General features: G+C 43.2%; 1 protein-coding gene and 1 long non-coding RNA gene across 4 annotated transcripts in view; both read left to right on the top strand.

The window, feature by feature from the left end:
* map3k13 (mitogen-activated protein kinase kinase kinase 13) overlaps window positions 1-24,048 on the top strand; it is a 35,773-nt gene that overhangs the window by 5,950 nt on the left and 5,775 nt on the right. Inside the window, exons 2-14 of one of the 3 annotated variants that reach the window (XM_079666683.1) lie at window positions 4,670-4,736; window positions 12,689-13,404; window positions 14,402-14,585; window positions 14,698-14,889; window positions 16,088-16,246; window positions 16,336-16,494; window positions 16,629-16,737; window positions 16,990-17,099; window positions 17,274-17,390; window positions 18,613-18,756; window positions 19,192-19,948; window positions 20,234-20,304; window positions 20,521-20,812. In XM_079666683.1, coding sequence (XP_079522809.1) covers window positions 12,756-13,404; window positions 14,402-14,585; window positions 14,698-14,889; window positions 16,088-16,246; window positions 16,336-16,494; window positions 16,629-16,737; window positions 16,990-17,099; window positions 17,274-17,390; window positions 18,613-18,756; window positions 19,192-19,948; window positions 20,234-20,304; window positions 20,521-20,812 — 2,943 coding nt within the window. In that variant the 5' untranslated portion in view covers window positions 4,670-4,736; window positions 12,689-12,755. Of the gene's footprint in view, window positions 1-4,669; window positions 4,737-4,756; window positions 5,867-12,688; window positions 13,405-14,401; window positions 14,586-14,697; window positions 14,890-16,087; window positions 16,247-16,335; window positions 16,495-16,628; window positions 16,738-16,989; window positions 17,100-17,273; window positions 17,391-18,612; window positions 18,757-19,191; window positions 19,949-20,233; window positions 20,305-20,520; window positions 20,813-24,048 lie in introns of those variants that run through there. The other 2 variants (XM_079666684.1, XM_079666685.1) reach the window with 2 other exon arrangements.
* Window positions 21,833-24,040, top strand: LOC307030343. Its single transcript, XR_013805626.1, has 2 exons — window positions 21,833-22,561; window positions 23,097-24,040. It is a non-coding gene; the product is annotated as an uncharacterized lncRNA (long non-coding RNA).

Below are 24,048 nucleotides of genomic sequence, written 5' to 3' on the forward strand. Positions count from 1 at the left end.
TGTGTGTGTGTGTGTGTGTGTGTGTGTGTGGGGGGGGGTGGGTGTGGGACCCCTGCTGAGTGCATCTATAGAATAATATGTGAATAAAAGGGATGCATCGTTACTCATTGATCTTCGTGTAATCTGTTTTATTTGTCCAGGAGTTATACTTGTTATACTAATCAATAACACGGCGTATGTGTGCACCATGTGACCAAAGCAAATGTTGAAGCAGCAGCAAGCATACTGTAGGAGGCAAACTATTTATATTTAGGCCAACCTAGACTGACTTTTTTTAACTGGATCCAAATCAATAATTGAGAGCAAGATATTTTTTTGTTTGTTTTTAACAATGTCTTATTGATTTTTAGTCCCAAGGCGGAACAAAATGTACAATAAAGTAATAGGACCTATGCTCCATCAGCCCGTGGAAACAATATTGACAATCAGTTAATCATTTAAAGTCATTTACCAGCCAATTTGTAAACGTTTTTCGAACAACACAGGTCATTTCAAGATGTAATATGTCCTAATAGAACTTAAGATGTGTTTGTTCTGTCTGCTAATGATACAGCTGTACACAGTGTATGTACAGTTTATGCTCTGCCCTGCAGTGCCCTCCATCACATGTACACTCTGTACATGTAACCTCACATATTCGCGTTAACCTCTGACCTCTGCGAGCAGCAACAGCATCCCCCCCCCCCAGCAGCTGCACAGTCATATCTTACCACTGCAGCTACACTCTCTATTACATCCTCTGTCCTGGGATGTGGAAATTAGGGATGGGAATTTGAAAGCAAATGTATATTCGAATATTCAACCCCCAAAAAAACGATTAACCGAAATGTTATGTACATATCCTATAAAAAGAAAAAAAAATGTGGGATTTATTTTTTTGGAAAAATAAATAAATACATGTTCAAATAAGTATAGAAACCAAGTCGAATTTGTCAAATGTATTGAACTGGTTTGAACAGTTGACAGTTAAAGGCCTACAGCTTTCATGCTTAAAACATAACTTGGTTTTCTGATGGATTTGGACGAGAGAGAGAGAGAGAGAGAGAGAGAGAGAGAGAGAGAGAGAGAGAGAGAGAGAGAGAGAGAGAGAGAGAGAGAGAGAGAGAGAGAGAGAGAGAGAGCCCTTTAGACCTAACACATTTAGCTATGGCACTGTGGTATACATTGAATTATTCCATTTCATAATATGTTATCAACTTAGACACCCATCCCAAAAAAAGGATATTAAAAAATATATATATATTCATAACTCATATTCGAATACCTGAATATTCAATTAATCGTTCCCATCCCTAGTGGGAATATGTGATGAAGACGAGGTGAACATCTCAGTGTGTTTTCATTTCCTCCCAATTCTCTTCAGTTAAACAATCAGAAGCAAGAGAGCTGGAGAGACTTCATAAAATGTTATGTTATCTAAGACTAGCTGCTGTGTTCTGCATTATAGCTCAGCACGCAATCCCATAAATCATGCTGGGGATTACCAGGTGCCATTGGGAGGGAGGACAGCTTCCTGTCTGCTGCTCCTCATCTGTTCGCCAGTCTCCTCTGGACTCACGACAGAGAAGGACGGATGTGGTGGTGCCGGCAGGATCCTGCGGGAGTGATGAACAGTCATTGTTATGTAATGTCCTCTCAGCGTGGATTGGTCAGGCTGTGGGGTTGTTGGTGGGCTCAGCACAGTAATCTCACAAGCATTATCTGCCTCTCAGAATCAGCGGTTGTTGTGTGCAGAACTCAGTCATCCATGCCTGCCTTTACCAAGCCAACCAATGAGCCAGGCCGCTCTGTCTCCATCCATCTTAGGCAAACGGGTTTATCCTCTCGCATGAAGTTAACATATTAAGGACCAATCTCTCCTCATTAGTTCACATATTTCCCTGAATCATCTGACTTTCTCCATCCAATTACTCCATTTTATCCAAAGACATGAGCGACTGGATTATAGGATTACCATTGGTAATAATAAAATAAATAGTTATTCTATTATTAAAATATTTTAAAGCTGGATTTATAAAGGGACAAAAAATATATAAATGTGGCGCACAACGCACTATAAAAACCCCATCATTTGACCAAGTGAGTAAAGCATACATTCCTTTTATGTTGATTTCATCTGACAGCTCAAGTGAACTCTACTTTTCTTTAGAGTGAGTTATTTTATCATTGAATAGATTTTTTGCTCGATCTCATAACTTATTCCACCAGTTGTATTGGGCGCAGTGTGATCGACACATACCTGAACTTTGTTTTTAAAATGTAGCAGACCCCTCAAGAAGTCAAATTGATGTGCCTGTTCTCCTCAGTGTGTGTGTGTGTGTGTGTGTGTGTGTGTGTGTGTGTGTGTGTGTGTGTGTGTGTGTGTGTGTGTGTGTGTGTGTGTGTGTGTGTGTGTGTGTGTGTGTGTGTGTGTGTGTGTGTGTGTGTGTGTGTGTGTGTGTGTGTGTGTGTGTGTGTGTGTGTGTGTGTGTGTGTGTGTGTGTGTGTGTGTGTGTGTGTGTGTGTGTGTGTGTGTGTGTGTGTGTGTGTGTGTGTGTGTGTGTGGGCCAGCCAGCCAGCATGTGTGTATACCTGGCGGCTGCATGCGATGGCAGATTGTAAAGGTAAACCGCTGTAAACTGCGATGGTGCTTATTCTCTTACTCATGCGGAGGACACAGGAGCTGTCAGTGCTGTTGTTCCGCTGCTGGTGAAATAGTAATGAGTGTGTATAACGGTGTGGTTTACAGCTGAAGCTCTGACTGACTGACTGACTGACTGTCGCTGATGGAGACTCAACAGGAGGCTCCGGCCACCGCTGGAAAGAAAAATATATTTAAAAATGTTGTATACAAAAAACTGAGTAAGGGACGTCAATACCTGATCATAGCCGTAATTTAGATCTGGCTTTCTATTGAGGGGCTTGGAATAATTAAATGTGTAACATAATTGTTTGGATTTAAAAAGTCTTCAACATTTTTCTTAGTCAAGTAGTGGATATAATAAGACCAACTTAGAACTCATAATGTAAAACATATACTGAATCAGGATATATTTGACAGATATTTATGACATTGTGCTGGTTAGAGCTAAACATGGCAGATGGTGGGCACAGCAGAGATGTGTTGAGAGGCCATGAGTTGTTGTTTACTCATGATCATAAAAGAAGTGTTCTGTAATCCCAGCATGGAGATTTTGTATCTTTTGATTTGAGAAATCGGCCAAATCTGTAATTTCTCAACAGACAGCAAAGGCAGTTTCTACCTGAGTAAGCCATAATTAAAGTGGAAAGTAAATACGCTCAGATTTCAGCTGCTGCACTGCGTGTCTCTCCCCAATGATATTTGAAACGTTTAATTAAACTTAGAAGACCCAATCTTTTGTAACAACACTGCACATTAAAACAGTAAACGGATGATTATCTCACACCACTGCCAACCGTTTGTCAAATAAACAAAGTTTGTGTAGTTTGAGACATAGACTGTACATAGAAAGGTTAGTTAATGAGGGGACATCCACTTTATTTAGGTCTCTTTTATATTATAGCATAATATGTGCTTTTTATTTATGCAAACCTTTTGTGGTGAACCATGTTGGGTTTTTGTCATAGCACAAAAAACACAAATGTTTGAGTTTTATTTGGCCTTGTCGCATAAAAGCTAAAGTGAAATTATGATAACTGCCTTGGCTTTAAAGCTATAAAAGTTTATACTTTCTTATGAAAAATACATATTTGAGACAGTTGATGTTGTTTTAAGCTTGTTTTTGTAATGTAATGAGGCTTTGCTTGTTTCCACGTGAGCACACTGGCTTGTGATCTGCTGACCTCCGGAGTTTCAGCTTTGGAGCAGAGCTAGATGTTCTTGCTAAGCAAACAGGTCAGGAATTTAAACTCCAGGCCTCATATTGCGCTCTCTCTTTGTCAATGTTTAACTAGAGCTGTATTTTTGGGAATTCCCATGCTGTGTCTTTTTACAGGGGTGTGTCTTCAGGCACATGGCAGGAATACTGATTTCTGCTTACAGCCACTCTTGTCCTCCTCGGGGCTAAAGAATGCTTGACATTGTGTTCATTTTGTACTTTGCACTTTGCGGTTTAACACATCTAACAATAGACTCCTCACTCCCTAACGTCAGAACCGCGTTAGACACTCGGCCATCTGCACAGTGACTCACTTGGCTGTCATTTCACGCCATTTAACAGCCGTGTTTGGAAGTCTCAGCCTCGCCCCGGGACACCGGACCTCCTCCTCTGGCAGTGTCCCCTGCTGGGGTGTGGCCTGAGAATGGAGATTTAGCTGATCCAAATGTCCCAACCCCCCACCCAGCATGCATCATTACATTCCTACCCTTCCCTCAATCTTGATATCTTCCCCAGAGGTTTGGGCCGCTAACGGGCGGATGGGGGGGGAGCATCTGTTCCCCGAGTCTTTCCTCCCTCTCAATTAGTCTCTCTTGATTTATGTCAGTCTCAATCTCTGCCATCTCCGCTCACAAACACATATATTTACACTAAAGACCGGCACAGCAGCCCTATATGTTCAGTAAATATCTTCATCTCTTCCTAAAATAGCTGGAAATGGTGATACCTTTGTTTACTTTCCATACTGTATGTGCATAAGACATGTTCAGCACACCAATCCTCTCTCTGTAAAAAGACACTCATATGGACCGCTCTGTGTGTTTATGCAGGTCATAGAGCCTGACCTGAGATCAGATCACCCCCAGCTGACCTGTGAGATGCTCAGAAACCTGACAGGTCAGTACACAGTACACCCACACAAATGGGCTAAGAAGCTGAATGAAGTGTTTTTTTTTAACTTCAGCAGGACATTGAGAGAGACATTAAATGACCTTTGGGGGGAGAGAGAGAGAAACGAAGGGTTCTTCTGACATTCTGGCTCTGCCCTTTTAGATTTCTTCTAAGCTGTCCTTTCGGCCCTGAAGCTTGAACTTTCTCGTTCCTCCTGAGTATAGACGTCTGTCCGGTGGTTTGAATTGAGATTTGTGTGCTCCACATCGTGAGAAAGTTGGCAAAATCAGTCAAATGCAGCTGCTATTGGTATATGAGGTCATGTTCTACACACAGACATACCATCAAATAGGATTTTCTGACATCTAGTTTAGCGGTTGTGCTGAGCATTTAAACCCTGTATCGACATTGTGGGTTAATCCTAATACCGTGATGACTACACTCACATATCCAGAGTTCATTGAGTACAGAAGCAGGTCTGAACTGTGTGTGTGAAGTGTGAAAAATGGATAGACCTGTTAGAATATAGTGCACTCATGTATGGGATGTTGAAGCAAGTGGCATGGAGGGAAGTGAGGAGTGATTCTGCACAAAGGGATTTTCTCTAGTGCAGAAACAGTCTGTCCTACTTACAGTGCAGAGACGCCACTGCAGCCTAACCTGCTGCTGCCAGCTGGTGCTGCTTTGAAATGCATCCCCCCCTCCTTCTCTTCTCCTCTTCATCTCTCTTTACTCCTCCTCTCGGAGTCTGAACAGAGAGCTCCACCCCCTCCTGCTCCCCCTCCCCCCTGCTCTTGGAGCCGTGTCCTCTCTGCGTCAGACAGCTCCATTCATGAAAAGTGTGACGTGAGCAGGTCTTCAGCGACCCGGTGACGCTGCCACCCACCCACTCACATCGCAGGTGCTGCGGGAGTTGGAGGAATGTCCGTCACTCTCCCTCTATCCCTGCTTTTCTTGCCGTTTTTCTCCGTCTTTACCATCGGTTCAGTTTTTTCTCCCCCCGGTAGTCTCCCCCCCCTTCCCATCCTCGCCTCAGAGCTTTGAGAGGACCATGGATCTGAGCTCTGTCTGCTGTGAGTAATCTGCTGATGCTGCGTCTTTGTCGTACATCTGCGTGGAAGCGGTGCGATGTGGAGGTACTTAAGTTCTTATGTTGTTTTTCTTTCATGGCATTTATCTGATGTGTGTGTGTGTGTGTGTGTGTGTGTGTGTGTGTGCACATTCAAGTGTGTGTGTGTGTGTGTGTGCTGTTTGTATGTGAATCAGCTGCTGTGTCAGTGTTTGCTCAGTGCTGCAGGAGTGTGTCGAGCGGTCGTGCGTCGGTGCGTGCAGGAGCTATTTTAAGCCTCAGCGGTGATGCTGCTGCTGCTGCTGCTGCTGCTGCTTTTTGATGCAGTACTTCTCTGAAGGACAAGACGAGATTTATGGAAAGGTATAGACTTGCTGAACCTCCACCTCCTGATGGAGCAGCCATATGGTACTCTGAGGTATTATGACGCTGTGCTGACAGACTTTTTTCTGGGGCACACGTGTACTGCACACACCCACTGGCACCTCCGTATGAGCATTTAAACACATCAGATTTTCTAGATTGAGTTTCTTTTTCATCATCCTTGACTTTTGACCCCACTTTGCATCTTCATCCATCTCTTCATTGTACTCTGCAGTATGAAAGCTCTGTGTGTGCCCACCTCTGTCCTCTGTTACTAAGCATGTTTATGTAACTGCACAGGATGAGTAGCTGGCAGCCAGGCTTTAGAGGAGGAGGGGAGGAGGGGAGAACTCCATCCATCCATTCTCCACACAGCGTTTAGAATAATGGCTGTATATTCACATCTATGAGGACTTTCTTTCTAGAGCGTCTCGGGTTAAAAGATGAAATATTTAAACATTGATGAGGTGTATTACTGCGGAGCTAATAGAAGCAATAATGTGTATTGATTTCCTGTGGCTGAGTCTGTCTTTAGAGTACAGGACATGCAGCTCAACACACCCACTTCTCTTGTTCAGCTCCCATTTCAATCTTTAGCTCTACAGTTTTGTGTATTTTCATATTGCAGCCATTCAAATGGTGCCAGTCACAGCCAACCTCCTGCCATATGTGTGTGTTTGTCTGTTCTGTCACTTTTTGTGTGCGTCTGTTCCTTGTTGTTGGCGGGCCAGGCAGACCGTCCCTATTAAAGGAGCACAAGAGGGACTGTTGTGGCAGCAGCTGCTCTGGTGTGGAGTGTGTGTGGAGTGTGTGGAGAGTGTGTGCTGCTGTCTCCTGGCCGTGCAGCGCAGACAGGCCCAGTTCACATGGAGCCGGCTCCTCTTGTGTCCTTTGTTGTCGCTCTGGGAGTCTTTCCCATTGGAGCGTGCTAGGTACAGTATCGTGCCGCGAGCAACCAAAGCAGTAGAAAATCACTTTCTCCCTTTTTTATTATTCGTCGCTCTTTCATTTTCAACTCTTTCTCTGTTTCCAGCCATGTAATTGTCCTCGCTATCTTGCTCATTCATAACCTTCCATGTCCTCTTCTGTGTGCTTTTCTTCCTCTACTTTTCTCCTAGCTATTCTCCCCCTCCACTGTCTCCTTGGCCTCACCGTCCCTTTCTGTCTGTTTGCATTCATCCTCACTTTCCGGATGGATCTGGTTAGCACTCGTAAAAAGAGCTCCATAAAGCTTTTTCCTGTAAGAATAGCTTGGAACAAAGAGCATGCTTGACTGAAAAGGCCGATATTGAAGCCCTGTGAGTTTTTATAGAGCCGAGTTAGCTTGGTAGTTGCAGATTTTAGGAGGCTGTGTGTCCTGGATGCAGTGGCTGGGAAAATGAAGCCAGAGGGAGAGTGTGTGACGTGTCGATGGCGCACACTCTTTTCTTCAGTTATTTATTTTCTCTGATTCTGGCTCGTACTGGCTGAGGCTATTTGAGGCACGAGTTGTGTTGTGTTTGGACTCACAGCCTTGTTAACCCTGAACTTAATGTGTTATTCTGCTAGAGCATGTTGATTAGCTGGGTCTGTTAAACTCATTCACAAACACGCAGTCAGTCATTGATGTTTTGGATTTCAGAAGGAGAAGCCGAGGTGTAGCTGTTTTGGTTTTCATCCTCCTGTCAGTTAACTGTGAGTTTCAATCACCCACCTGACCGTCTTCCTCTCTCTGATAAATCCATTCTTCACAGCAAAAAAGGCATATTCAAGGTGATGATTTCCCCCAGTTGGGCCTCAGCAGGTGCTGCCTTGACCTTGCTTTTATTTCCCATGCAACCCCAGGAAACTCCAAACAGGCAGGCAGGGATTATTGCTGTGTGGCTAGTTTCCCCCTCCAGCCACCACCAGGTACTTGAACCAGCTCAGGTGAGTCACCATAGGGAATCAGAAGATGAAGAAACAGGGATTATAGGGAAATGTCGGCTGTGTGGCGTCAGATTCCCGAACGCTGCGCCAGAATTTGTTTATTTTCCTCCACCGCAGCAGATTATTACTTTCACCCACCTACAGCCGGCTGTCCAATCCCCTCTGGCAGGACTCATGGCGAGGGAAAGCTGATTTAGACATCGACCCACATCCGACTATCAAATCAGGGCCAGAGTCGTGTTTCCGATGATGTTCATATTGCCTCAAATGTTATAATTCTTTCTGCCTCGTATGACAAAGAAATCTATGAACAGCGTGCTTCCAGATTTCTGTTTCATAACATTTGTTACTCACATGATGAACTCTAGCCCTGAAAGTCCATAGTCTGCATTGACAAGAGAGACGAGTACAGATACCAGAGTTCAGCTGTTCAACTGTGACCCAGAATAACGGTCGCATGTGTCGCTCAGCACAAAGAGAGTCCACGGCTACTGATGGGAAGACACTTTTGCATTCGTCCAGTTTTATTATACTTTAATACACTTATTGATCACTTGCGGTGCTCTCATCGGAGACGAATGCTGCTCTCAGCATCAATTTATTTCTCAGTTTGTTTTAAGCGAGGAGTTCTTGAGAAGGTATTTATCTTTCCTTCGACATAATCTGTGTTTTACTCTTGTTCAGTGTTGCAGTCATATGTCTGTGTATGTAATGTTATCTTATTCGTTGTTAAAGGGGTTGGTATGGGACAGAAATGTGTATCCATCTTCTTTTGGGATGACAGCTATAACATGTACATTGTTGTTAAAGAAAAGTAAATACATTCTGATGCGCAAAATATTATTTGGGAAAGTTGACCCACTCTCCACTTTAGAAAACGGTGAACACACAGTATGTTCTTTAAAACCAACACTATTCCTCTCCCCCTGTGTGACAGCCTGAGTGGATTCAAAAAGGTTTTTTTGGCCTCTCCAAACCTGAGTGTTGGATGAGACTGAGTGTGACTGGTAGCAGAAGGTCAGGATGGATGCTGTGTTGACATGGTAACGTGTGAATGATGAGGTGGGATAGCGGCTAAATTGGTTCTTTGTTGGTGGCGCAGCTGTCACCTTTAAGGGGAGGTTCCCCCTGTGGGGCCCAGCAGGGCTTCCCTTAATGAGGAGCGGGATGATAGAGACATAGAGGACTCTGCTGCTGCTGTGTGTGAGTGTGAGCATGAATGCAATGCGCCCCTCTGTGTGTGTTAAAGGTCTGTCTGTTGCTGCATTAATATAGTGTGGAAGGTCCAACTGCTTTTGTGAAGATACAGTCTGTAGAAACAAAATCGAAACAACCATTTTGGGATTTGCTGAGTGCCTAAAAAAAAAACACTCCACTCCCCAGAGGATTGCTGGGAGTAGTGGGATTATTGGATCCTGCCGGACACACCCCGGGCATGTGTGTGGGTGTGTGTGTGCGAGCACGTGTGGTCTCAGAACCTGATCCCACTGCATCGCCAGCTGCCATACACACACACAAACACACACTCATATAAAGTGTGGTGTAGTACAGAATATCAGTGAGTTCCTTCTCTGCCACAGCTATAAGTGTGTTCATACACTAAGGATGCTCTAGCTGTGATGCTGTTGACATTAGGTGGCCTTTAGAGAGGAAAGAAATGAAAGGAAGTGTTTAGAGGATACATAGAGGGGGAGGGCTGAATAGGGTCTGTGTTTGTACAAGCTTGTCTCTAGAGCCCTAGAGGGATTAAAGGATCAGCCCCTGATCATTTCTCTCTCTCTCTCTATCTCTCTCTCTCTATCTCTCTCTCTTCTCTCTATCCATTCTGCTGACCATCTGCATTGTTACACTCTCTGAAGCTATATCTAGCATACTCCATGCAAACATGTAGCAAACAGCGGTCATTGTGTCCTTTTGCCCAGTCACGGTCTCTTTCGGAAAGTCCTGTAAATAAATAAATGTGGAAATGAAATCCGGACGCCCAAACATTATTCATGGGATTCAATGCACATGGAGATCTTCCATTAGAGATTAATGGGAGAGAGCGAGAGGTCCGTTTCCTATTGTTGGCATCAGATATAGATGCACGTACTCCTGATTCAGCCTGTGAGGAAGGAGAGTACACATGGGTCAAACTTACAAGAGGCACAAAGGCATCAGGTTTTATGTCAGACTGTGCCCTGTAGTGAAAAGAAAATTGCAGTTTTAGCTGGGTTATAGGGGTTACAGTGCTTGAGGGTTTTTGTCCAGCCGAACACATCCACCCGGCGTGGCCCACGTCAGAAACCCACCTCCGAGAATTGTCCGTGGGGTGGAATTACAGTGCGGGCCCCTACTCGCACAGCTCGATTGTCTTGGCTGTGGAAGGGACGGATTTATTGGATACCTGAGAGAGCATTCTCTCCTTCCCCTGCACTCTCAGCAACCTGCTTAGAGACGGCCCTGCATTATAGATGAGCTTCTGGCAGCCACTACACTCTCACAGCGCTCAGGTTACCCCCCCCCCCCCGATAGACACACACAGATACAGTACATGCATTCACACAAACATGTAAGCGGCATCTGCTCGGAGCAAAGGTCTAGGACACATCTCATGTAACTGAGAGCATCTCCTGTCAAGGATTTTTAATCCCCCTTCTCCTTCCCCATCTTTTCTGTTATTATCGTTTCCCAAAAGACAAAATGCCAAATGCATTATTAAACACACACACATGTTGGACTGTGGATTGCAGGCTTGAGGTCAAAGCTTTGCAGCATTTCAGCATCAAAGTTATCTGTATCCATGGGGTCTACTTTTTGTACTTTGACCCATGCCCAAAGGAAGAACTGTGCGTTCATGCCAGTGTTCGCGGCAGAGGGCAACATAAACAAAGTGCGTTTCAAAAGGACTTCATGGCCGGCGTGTCCCCTTCAGGAAATCTCCACGTAACACAGAGCCAGTTCACAGCCTCTCGGTCTCCTACCTCCTGGACTTTGATCTGCTGTTCCGACTGTACACACTGTACAGCCTCTATCTATATCGCTCTCTCTGTTTCCTACTGTCCCTTCAAACTTGATTGGATTTCTAAGGGCATGTCCTCCTGGAGATAAAGGGAGAGAAAGAACTGCACTCATGCTGGTATCTGAGTTGTGTTTCCTGTAACTCTTAAACGCTGCATGTCTGAAACTTTGTTTATTATGCTCCTGCCTCTCTTGGCAATACGTTTTTATTTATCTCAATTAAGCGTTTCCTGATTAAATACATCTCAAATAAGTTAAACACATTTTAGCTATAAATCCTCATTATCAAGATTAAAGATTGTATCCAAAAAGTTCATCATTTATGACACCGGGGGGTTCATTCGCTTATGAAGACTGTGAGGTGTTATTAGCATCTCAGAAAAAGGAAGTAAGGGGCCTGAGTTGGGATTTGTGTGTTGCACCATATTATCCTTGTTTATCCTTGTTTATTCTTTAAGCTGTTAAATCCTCTACAACTGTACATATATATTTTCCATTTGCCACGTTTGAGAAATATGTGTTCTCAGGTTTTGATGACCACTGGGGTTGAAACAATATGAATAGATGTACTTTTAGATTAATCAAATAAAAGATTTTTCAATATACTTCAAGCTATTCCTTTTAATATCTCTGTATTTGGCCATTGCCGACAAATGTGCAAATAAAAAAACAGGTCTAATTAATGGATTTTTATAACACTTTTCAATAGTGGGACAATTTCTTGTGATAATATGTTCATTTTTCAGGCATTTAATTAGCTAGAGTAACAAAACACAGACACACCTGTCTACCACTATCCATAGCCTACATACACTAATAGGCAGTGTAGAGGGTTTGGATGTTCCGCTCTGCAGCTGGCCAAGGGCCCGTGGTGGCTCCTGCCGGCCCTGCTGGTTACTAAGCAGTGAGAATGGGATGTGCGTGGCAGATGTTTTGCTCTCAGCTGTCCTAATACACATCAAGACTTGTAATCACTGCTATACTGTTACTGCTGCACAGAGATGTGTGTGTGTGTGTGTGTGTGTGTGTGTGTGTGTGTGTGTGTGTGTGTGTGTGTGTGTGTGTGTGTGTGTGTGTGTGTGTGTGTGTGTGTGTGTGTGTGTGTGTGTGTGTGTGTGTGTGTGTGTGTGTGTGTGTGTGTGTGTGTGTGTGTGTGTGTGTGTGTGTGTGTGTGTGTGTGTGTGTGTGTGTGTGTGTGTGTGTGTGTGTGTGTGTGTGTGTGTGTGTGTGTGTGTGTGTGTGTGTGTGTGTGTGTGGGTTAGCCCGACTGTTTCCCAGAATTGCGTTATTTTTATCCGCTGTGCAATGTCTTTCATTCAAAAATCCTGTCTTGTGTGCCCTGATTTAAAGCCTTTCTTATATGTCTGATCTCCTCCATCCTGCAGTGTTTGCACTCCACAGTTCAAAATAATCATCATTAATGTAAGCTCTCTCAATCCCAGATCCATGAGAGGATTTCATTTCTCCTGGTGGAAGTAATAGGTTCCCATGGCAACAGTTTGTGTTTATGTTGTATGGGGGTGTCTACAATCATCCAAATGGATAATCTGTATTTCATTTCCTATGAACGTAATATTGTAAATAACCCCCCCCTCTTGTTCTTATGTCCACTTTGCAGGTGATTTTCAGCATTCAGACAAACCAGTGTGTTAGGACGCACCCCGCTGACTGTCACTGGGTAGCCCATGCACGTGCACGACACCATGGGTAGCTCCCCCGAGGTGCTTTCGTGGACGTCCTGCCCCAGTCACTTGGTGGGCAAACTGAAAGAGGAGCTCAAACTCACCGTGGTCGGGGACAACATGAAGAACTCAAACGCGCCCAACTCTCAACCTCAGCCTCCTCAGGCGCCTCCTCTCAACCTACCTCCTCAGATTATCACGGACCTCGCCCCGCCGACGCACCTGCCCGTCCCCCTGCAGACCCTGCAGACGCCCGTTCAGGACGAGGACTCATTGCTGGGGGGTGTAACTCCCCCGAACATAGCCTTGAGCGTGGACTCGACCCGGAGCGAGGGCGGACACTTTGACAACAGCGTGCTCCAGCTGCAGGAGCAGAGCCACGAGGAGGCCGGGTCTCCGAACGCTCCCTGTGAGCACGGCTGTGGGAGTGTGACGGAGGAGCAGATGTTAGACTGTCCAGCAGACTACAGTGAAGAGGGGGGGGAGACCCACCACCACCACCACCATCCTCACCCCGATGACATCAAGCTGCACTTCCACAGAGCGGGGCCCGGCTCGGGGGGGTTCTTGGAGGGGCTGTTCGGCTGTCTACGACCTGTCTGGAACATCATAGGGAAAACGTATTCAACAGAATACAAGCTACAACAGCAAGGTGAGATCTGGGTTTACGTTTCTTCAGGAAACTTAATTCTCTGTGTTTAATTCAAATGTCCCTTTAAGCCTTCTGAAAAACAAACTCTAGTTCCCTCCTGTTTCTCCTGATGTAGTCTGAAACTGTAATGGAATAGCCGGCTCCAGCTTCACCATATTGCCGTTGTGGGCGAGGCGGGTCAGCTGTCAGTCTAAATCGAGGTCATGGTTAAGGTAGAGTCGCACAGAGTCGAGGTCAGACAGAACTGGGCTGGGTATCGTGGTTTCTTAGCTAATGTCCAAATGTGGCTGGAGATGTCAGCATCATAGCTTCTCCTCCGCTCTGCTTCCTAAACCCCATAGCAAGGATGGAAAAGTATATGATTCATCGTTTGACAGATATAGCAGTTATGCACAGGGCAGGGCGTTGTATTTATTTGCTTGGTTTGGCCTGAAATATGACATTTAGTGTGAATCATGTTGGGTGTGTTTTTCTTTTTCTATAACTCTGATGTGTTCAAATGAGTGGTCATTACAAACCCAAATTACATGTGTCCCTTATTTGAAAGTTTTGTAATTAGGTTCAACCTCAAGAAAAATGGTGATTTATTTTAAAGAACTTTAGGAGGTAAGGCTCCGTCTAGCCAATATGTTGTTCACGCCCAACCCAAAATAAAATTGAAAAATGGTAATCTTTACTCTTGTTTTTATTTTTTTATTATTAAATTAAACAAACAAGTATTTCATTAGTGAGCTTAAGTTGTACTTTTAAAGCCAGTCTAACTGTATCTGCCTATTTCCTTTGTGCTAACTGTGCTGCTAGCTGAAGCTTCATATTTACTGTTCCTTTTTTAGTTAACTCTCAGCAAGGAGACAATGAGCTTAGTTTCGAACGATTCCTCTAAGAGCAAATAAGAGTATGGAAGAAAAAAAGGGACAGAAAGAAAAACAATTGACAATACCGTTCACACTGTTGCATAATATTTTATTTTGACAAAATGTCATCTTCTTGTTTCCAGACATGTGGGAGGTTCCATTTGAGGAGATCTCAGAGCTGAAGTGGCTGGGCAGCGGTGCTCAGGGCGCCGTCTTCTTGGGAAATTTCCGCTCTGAGGAGGTGGCCATCAAGAAAGTGCGTGAGCAGAAGGAGACGGACATCAAACCCCTGAGAAAACTCAAGCACCCAAATATCATCAGCTTCAAGTAGGAACAGCATGTTACCTGATGGTATTCAAATGGTCAAGGTTGAAACATGTTGTCATTATCAGGATCCATCGCTCTTTAAACCATTGTTCCTGTTGTTTGTCCATCTCAGGGGTGTGTGCACCCAGGCGCCTTGCTACTGCATCATCATGGAGTACTGTGCTCAGGGCCAGCTGTATGAGGTGCTGAGGGCCGGCAGGAAGGTGACCCCCAGGATGCTGGTGGACTGGGCCACGGGCATCGCCAGCGGCATGAACTACCTGCACTTGCACAAGATCATCCACAGGGATCTCAAGTCTCCCAAGTGAGTTTCCTCCTTTCCTGGTACTTTAGAATGAAAGTGTATTTCGTTTTAGGGATGCAAAATTAATAAGAATATTAATTATAACGATAATATAAAGCCACATTTCTCATTGGTTAGTGATCGGCCCCAGTAATACTCGAACTAGAGACATGTCCTAGTTTGGATGTTGTTCACAGTTTCAAAGGAAAACAACACATTGGCAAAATAAGTTTTAATGTTCTTTATTTAGTTTTGTTTTGTAAAAACTATAATATCAGTTAGGTTAGAGCTGGGATATTGAATCATCCATCTTTGCTGACTACATCCTATCCTTTCTTAATCTTAGGTAAACTATAGGTTATGAACTTCTGTACTTTAAATATGTGAAATGATCAATTATCTTATCACTATCAAACATGAAAAGCTTACATTTAGTATTTACATTTCAGCTCTCACCACTGTGTTTTCTAATACTATGCAAAATATTCTTATATTCTTTACATTGAGTGGGTCCCCCACTTATAATTGTGTTGAATAGTAATAGATATAATTTCAATTTCAATGCGTCGGTACGCATATGTTTTCTTGTTTTTTCCCTGTTATGTAAAAGCCCTGCTGTGGTACTTCAAGTTGATTAGCAACAACAATTCATCCTTTCATCTGTTTGGAGTCTTGACGTTAACTAATGTTATTCTCAGAAATAATAAAAACCCTCTCTCCTTCGACAAGAGTCGAAGCAGTGTCCTGCTCCTCCTCCCCTGCACACTGTAGCCCTGTTCCTCTAATCGATATCATCATGCTGCTGCAGTGCCAAACACTGTATTAGTCAGCAGAATGATAGCAGGCTACTGACTGTGCTGGAAAGGTCAGTCTCATTTCGCTAATGGGCTGATTCAGATGTACAATTGTGCTTCTGTAGCCATCTTTTTGGCTTGGGGATTTAAAATCTACAAAAAGAATGTCAACCCCCTTTAAAAGCTGTGGAAATGTCACAGGATAAAGAATGAGTCTGAAAGGTTTAACACAGGTTCATGTGACCTGGATTAATGTCGCTCTGACACTGCTTGGCTTCAATATGATGTTTTTATATGAACACTATAATTACTAGAGGAGGATAAAGATTATTACAGGACCACCGTAAACTTGTAGAAGCTTTGTCTTTCTTGGTTCTCTAGATTAAACCTTGCTGACAAGTTTTCTGTCTGTGTCTGTTTTTCAGTGTTTTGGTCACATACAACGACACTGTGAAAATCTCTGACTTTGGAACGTCCAAAGAGCTCAGTGACAAAAGTACAAAGATGTCATTTGCGGGTACGGTGGCCTGGATGGCCCCAGAAGTGATAAGAAATGAGCCTGTGTCGGAAAAAGTAGACATCTGGTAAGTACTAAAACTACACGGTGAAGAAATGTAAAGTCATTAATGTGGAGCTGTACTGACGCCTTACTCTCTTTGCTTTTCTGTTGAAGGTCATTTGGGGTCGTGTTGTGGGAACTTCTGACCGGAGAGATTCCCTACAAAGACGTGGACTCATCCGCCATCATTTGGGGTGTGGGCAGCAACAGTCTCCACCTTCCTGTCCCCTCCACCTGCCCGGATGGCTTCAAAATCCTCATGAAACAAACATGGTGCGTGTGGATAACACTGTGTATTCTGTTTTAAGGTTTGGTGCTACGTCTATACTTTAAGACAAATGCTAACGGCGCCTCCTTACCGTTCTCATATAATTACATATCGTCTCCCTGTTATTTGCTTATTTTAGGCAAAGCAAGCCCAGGAATAGGCCCTCGTTTCGTCAGATCCTCCTACACCTCGACATTGCTGCTGCTGATATCCTGGGAGCTCCTCAGGAGACCTACTTCAAGTCTCAGGTCGGCCCTACTTTACTCAATAACCTCCACTTTGTATTTGTCACAGGACTTTATACAATTGCAAACACAACTTTCCTGTGCTTAAATAATAAAGTAGTACAGAAGCCAGTAGATAAGATAGATAGTATTAATCTCTTTATTATATTCTCTCTATACTAATAACTACTATACTATCTTAGTGCTGAGTCTCATGGAATATGTGTGCAAGAATGGATTTTCATTTTTCTTTGTATGTGTTCATCCATATTACAGTCAGAATGGAGGGAGGAAGTGAAGAAACATTTTGAGAAGATCAAAAGTGAAGGCACTTGCATCCACAGGCTGGACGAGGAGCTGATCCGACGCAGGAGGGATGAACTCAGGTGTGTAGGGAGGAGAGACACAAGGAGGCATGATTTACAGGTAGAGGAAGCAGCAGGCAACCCATAGCTTGTTGTGGTTTCAAAAGTATTTGAATGACATACTCCTTGTTAATGATGTAGCTTGGTAATGTGTTTGGAAGTAAACATTTGTATGCATTTCCTAAACTCTCTCAGGCACGCACTGGACATCCGGGAGCACTATGAGAGGAAGCTGGAGCGAGCCAACAACCTGTACATGGAGCTCAGCGCCATCATGCTGCAGCTGGAGGTCCGCGAGAAGGAACTCATGAAGTATGTCAATAAATCCTTCATCAGGGTCTTCATCAGCTAGATGTGCTGCTGTCCTGCTCCATTCCTCAGTATCGGACCTTACTATTATTTGCTCCTTATAAAATGTTTTTCCAGCCATAAAATAATGGAGATCTTTACAATGGTCCGTCAGGAGGACAAATGTTTGTATATTTAGTTAGTGAGGAGAATAGAGAAAAAGTAACTATTTTCAGTCAGTTTGTAACACTAGAACAATAGGGTGTTTTATTAGATTATATTTTAATCATTTATTGTCACTACACACAGTTAGGGCTGCTCAATTAATCATATTTTAATCGCAATTACGATTATGGCTTGCAACGATTACGAAAACAACGTAATCGAAATAAAACGATTTTTTTTTTATTATTCAGTTGAATTATGCTTAAAGTTCAGGGTAATCAACTGATAAAAACATACTGTTCACATTTTTTTCTTCAATAAATTGATGTTTTCAAAGTAAATGGATAATCGTTTTTAATATCAATTATTGACCCAAATAATCGAGATTATGATTTTTGCCATAATCAAGCAGCCCTACACAGAGTACAGCGAAAGATTCACATCCCTATTAATAATAATAAGTATAACTTTATTGATACAGCACTTTTCAAAACAACGTCACAAAGTGCTTTACATGGATTAAAACAAAGCATAAGAAATTCCCCAAACCCACCCAATAAAATATCCAGCATTTCATAGCAGCAGTCATACAAAAAAAGAAAGAAGGTAAAAGAAATAATACATGGATGTTGAGTCGAACAGAGTGGTGTCATCATTAGTTAAAAGCTTTAATAAAAAGGAGAGTTTTAAGAAGTGATTTAAAAGATGTCCCTGATTCAGACGTGTGTTTTACATGGTTTTCACATTTTGGCTGCACTTCTCAGGCAACTACTTATTTTTGCTTGGGAAATGAACCTCAGATTTGTTTGCCAATTCCGTGATACATTTTTTCCCCCGTGAGGATTTCTCCCTCCTCTGAAAAATTCCTGTATATTTTGTCCTGTGTTTTCCAAAAAAACAAAACAATCAAAGAAATAAATAAAATAGAAAGTAATTTTTTGCATTCAAACTGAAAGAGGGATCATCTGTATTGGTTTCAGATCAATTGTGGAGTAATGTTAGTGTTGGTTAAACTCTTGAAACTGTGTGTGAATGCTGCGCTCTGTTAAGTAACTCCAAACTAATTCTGCCGTCCCTGCAGGAGAGAGTCGGCAGTGGAGAAGAAATATCCCGGAACCTATAAGCGCCAGCTGGTCCGACCCATCGTCAGGTCCAACGCTGTCGAGAAGCTCATCAAGAAGAAGAGCAGCATGTCCCACAAACCTGGGATGCCCAACACCAAACGGTATGAACTGTAGAGAATCGAGCAGCTCATTTGAAAAGTAAGACGCCAAACATCGATTAGCATTGGCATTCTCAGGTTCATCCAGATGATGAGTTACAAATTGATCTGTTAAATAATTGACATTGGGCCATTGAAGTTTAAAAAGGAATTACAGGGGTATAATATTCAGTGTAAAAACTACATTTTTGTAAAGTGATAACAAACAACAACAATTTCCAAGCAAAATATTCTCTGGGGTTTTAAAGTCACTAATAAGAGAAATAAACTCTCCAATACGCCACTGTACAACTCGTATAAACTAATACAGACTTACTTAATTACAGGAGTTTCTAGTAAAGCCAGAAATTGAAGTTTTACACATTGGACATAAAGTTATGAGGAAAATAAATAAATTCAGATACATTATGTAATGTTAAATAAATGCCTTTCTTTCAGGCCGGACTTGCTTCGCTCTGAAGGCATCCCGGGCCTGGACCACCTCCCCTCCCCCTCGCCTCTCTCCGCCAGCCCCAAGATCTCCACCCCTCCCGGTAAAGCCCGCTACCGCAGCAAGCCTCGCCATCGCCGCGCCAACAGCAAGGGCAGCCACAGCGAGTTCCCAGGCCTGCTGAGGCCTCTAACCGCAGCGTTAGAAGAGTCCCAATCCCTCCAGGAGCAGCCGTTCCTCCATCACCACCACCACCACCTCCCAACCACAGAGGGGCCTCTTCTCCCCCTGAAGGGCCGCGAGGAGGCCGTTGTCAACTGTGCCAACAACCTTCGTTACTTCGGCCCCGCAGCCCCTCTCCGCAGCCCTCAGACGGACCACCTGCAGCGCCGCGTCTCCGGCTGTAGCCCCGACCTCATATCCACCGCTGTGGACGCAAACACACGACAGCGGACTTCTTCCACCAGCACCAACCTCGCTGCTGCTGCTGGTGCTGGGTCTCTGTGCCCCTGCTGCCAGGCCCACCCCTTCCCCGGCTGCCTACACTGTCAGGAGACCCCTCCTGCGGCCAGCCACCCGGAGCTGCCTCACTACTCCCTGCTCAACACCCAGGAAGGCTCCGCGTCCTCTTTAGGGGCCCAGAGCAAAGACCCCACCTCAGACGGAGAGGCCGCAAAGAAAGCTGAGCCGCAGGAACAGCAGGCATCCCAACGCACTCATATCCTGGCCAGCGCCCTGCCCCGGACCCTCAGACCCCTCAGGAAGGTGAGCAGAGCCGTGTGTGTGTGTGTGTGTGTGTGTGTGTGTGTGTGTGTGTGTGTGTGTGTGTGTGTGTGTGTGTGTGTGTGTGTGTGTGTGTGTGTGTGTGTGTGTGTGTGTGTGTGTGTGTGTGTGTGTGTGTGTGTGTGTGTGTGTGTGTGTGTGTGTGTGTGTGTGTGTGTGTGTGTGTGTGTGTGTGTGTGTGTGTGTGTGTGTGTGTGTGTGTGTGTGTGTGTGTGTGTGTGTGTGTGTGTGAAAGGTGATTAACAGCTGTCATTTCTTCCCTCACAGGGTGGGGATGAGTCGTCTGAAGAGGAGGAGGGAGAGGTTGATAGTGAAGTGGAGTTTCCACGGAGACAGAGGTAAAATCTAGTTGGTTGCTAAGTCTGCCACCTCGACCTTCACTGTGTTGTAAAGCTGTTACATGACATGCTGCAACAAAAGGACAGGCCAATACAGCACCATAACCAATATAATCACTGTAGTTTGCTGTATACAATGAAACACGTATAAAGCAGTATATAAATGGAACAACTGGATTAATATAATGTATGTTTTCTTCCTCCGCTGCCTCACAGGCCTCATCGCTGTATGAGCAGCTTCCAGTCCTACTCCACCTTCAGCTCAGAGAACCTGTCGGTGTCTGACGGGGAGGAGGGGAACACCAGCGACCACTCCCACAGCGGGCCCCTGGAGAGGCTGAGCACCAGCCAGGAGGAGCACCTGGACGAGCTGCTGTCCCACACCCCAGACATCCCCATCGACATCTCCACCCAATCAGACGGCCTCTCCGACAAGGAGTGCGCCGTCCGCAGAGTGAAGACCCAGATCTCCCTGGGGAAACTGTGCTCCGACGAACACAGCTACGAGGTCAGTACTGTGGTAAAAATCTGTCATTATAGCCATGCAGAGGTGGGAAGTAGCAGAGTTCCCGTTAGAATATCTTTTCGCCGGTCAACATGTCCGTTAAAGTTGAAATCTTCCGGACAAAATTTGAAAAGTGCCGGTCAAAGGTCTTCTTTGTTATTTATTGAGCTTTAAAACAAATTGATATTATCCGATATTAAACAAACTAATTATAGTAGATTAACTACATTATTCAAAAGTGTACAGTAATTTACAATAACACGGGAATAATAAACGGAGCGCTCTCTCCCTCTCCTGACCCGTCAGTATCATGCAGCTCGCGGATCAGTAATGAGTGACCCGACAGTGAAACTAAACATATTTATTTGTTTGAGAGGTAATTAAAATAGCTAGGCCTACGTGTGATATTCTAACTTGAAGTGTGTGTTTTGTTCCGCTCACCGCTGCAGGTTATGAAGGTAGATATGGTGCAAAATGCGAGAGCGTGTAAAACCTGATGTGAGCACTTGCAGAAAAAAAATCTGAGCTTGTGTGCATACATTTACACTTGTATAAAAATATCCACGTAACTGAGAACCAAATGTACACTTGTATAAAATATCCACGTAACTGTGAACCAAATTTGAAGTCACAGAAGAAAAAAAAAAGTTTTTGTAGCTTGTAGAAAAAAAATAAACTTAGTGATGAAATGTTCACTTGCAGAAAAATACATATTTTTTAAATATATTTTCCATTACAACTGCAACTTGGTTATTACAACCTCTCAAATCAGTCATTACAACTTGACGAATCTGCTCTGTGGCAGTATAAATCGACGAATCTGCGGTCTTGACTTTTGCTACACTTCTTGCGATAACTGTGTCACAAAAGTAATTTTCACCTGTAGATCAGCTATAGATGTGGGGGGAGGGAGGGGGGTTGGAGCGAAGGGGCGTAGCTATCAGAACGACGAGGCTTGACTGCGGGGCTAACGGTTGTGTCGCTACCAGTCCGCTGACATGGCGCGTCAATCAACGGTAAGTATTGCCTATTACTTGCCCAGTATTACTTTGAATATTATTATTGTGATTGAGGATTAAATCCGCTTTGAAGACCACCGTTTTATATTGTGCAGTTTAGCGGCAAAATAACGTCAGTTAGCCAGCTAACGCTAGCTGTGTTGAGTTTATGCAAGCTAAACAAGTAGTGGTTGTAGTCTACAGCAGTAATTAATATATTATAGCCTATTGCTTTGGCACTAACGGTGGTGTTTTTAAAGCCTTTGTAAATTATCCATGCTATTTTCTATTTAGCTAACGTTGAAGTAGTGTATGTGAAATCAACCTCACAATAAAATGTGTGTATATTACAATTATTAATGTCATATTTCAAGATGATTACTTAGATATTACAATATGGTTGGTTGAGCTGGAGTTCATTATTGAGCTTACTCGTGTCCGTCAGTCATATCTGAAGAACAAACCCAAACCTTGTTGTTTTTATTAATTGCATTACCAAATGGGTATCAAATAAACAGTAAGCATTGGTAACACAACTTCCAAAGTTACAGTAAAATAAAAAGGACCCTGACTCGGACAATACACAATCCAACATGTTCAACAGGAGAGAATCATTTATATTGTTTGTACACATGGTATTTTACATAATCTGTTTGTTTAAGGTGTCCAGGTGATGCAGACAGGCTGGACCAAAGAGTGAGAGACAGAACTGGACTCCTCACAGCTGTGAACAGGAACAAGTGCAAGTGCACAGGTACAAATACTATTTTTTCATACAGTACAAAGAATCAAGAAAGATATTGGTTTAAATAAATGAAGTATTGACTTTAATACACTGATGTACATTCCATTAAACAATACTAAATCACCTACACATCAGTGAAGTTGAGGGTTTTTTCCATGCAAAAAGTTACATTTAGATGTTAACAAGTAATATGATTTTGTCAGCTTTCTAATTTAATGTATTGAAGGCAAAGATATTTAACACATAGTGAGAACTGCTACTATTTATCTCTCAATATTGTCTTTAAAAATGTGGTAAAAGTTATTCTTTCAGTGAGACAACAGAGCAAGCTTCTACAGTTGCACTACGTTTTGTAACAGTTCAATATTATCTTGATAATAAAATATATTTCAATGTTGATGAATTTCATACTGTTCATTCATAATCTGATTACAATTACAAAATAATTATATCTACAGCCCCTAAACACACAAACACACCGCTTTCATAAATAACACACTTGTTCTGCAATAATATGTTTTATTTTTCCTGTCATTTTTGTTAGGAAAGGACATGCCTGAAAGACATCCCCTCTTTCTCTGAGGGTCAAGAAGAACATCCAAGAGGAAAATTAAAAGCGGATTTTATGAGATTTTAAGACCAGTACAGGACATTCACTAAGAAACTACTTTTATTGTGAAAACAAAGATCTGCACACCAAATATTTTTGTAGTCTATCAGGACCATAATTTGTTTGTGACGCTGCCTGCACCTCAGAGAAGGGGTGGTTATAGTCAGCCTTATAAAGTGTGGTGAAAAACATAGTCAGCTGATGGGATGCATCTATTTCCACATCTACACTCCATCAGCTGATTATTTCTATTTGCCTCACTTTATGAGCTTCACAACACTTGTGCCTTGTACCGCAGAGTTTGCAACGTCACAAATAAATGGGGCCAATCTTCAGTCAGATGTGAATGTCTAATCTATTTTCAGTAAGAATAATGGACGAAAGGAGTACAAATACAAATACAATTTATTGAAATGTGAACCAAAAGTTAATCAAAAATGTTTTAAATAAAAAGCACATATGGACAGTAGGTGTAAAGCCTATTAAACTTATAAGTAAACACATTTAGTAAAATAACGTGACAGACTAGGCCTGTGCAGTTGGTGTCAGCTTTGCCCAGCATGGGCTCCTCCATCAGGCCTGGTCCTCCTCACAGAGAAAAGACCCTCAGTCCTCTCCAAACCAACAGACAGGACGTCCATCACACAGAGGTTTCTCCCTGAAGTCTCTGCAGCTCTATGGATACCACGCTGTCTCAATCCGTCCACACTGAATATGAGGGGAAAAAATAATAAGCAAATAAATGCTTTTAGACAATAAGAAATATATAAAGTTGACAGTTGAGTTGCTCAGTTTTTTTAGATTGTCAATACTATTACTGTATAACTAATATATCAGGTTAAGAGGCACCTTCAAATAAAGATTGGTCTTTAAATACATGTTGTCT

Source organism: Notothenia rossii (genome assembly GCF_949606895.1).
Source record: "Notothenia rossii genome assembly, chromosome: 2".
Lineage (NCBI taxonomy): Eukaryota > Metazoa > Chordata > Actinopteri > Perciformes > Nototheniidae > Notothenia > Notothenia rossii.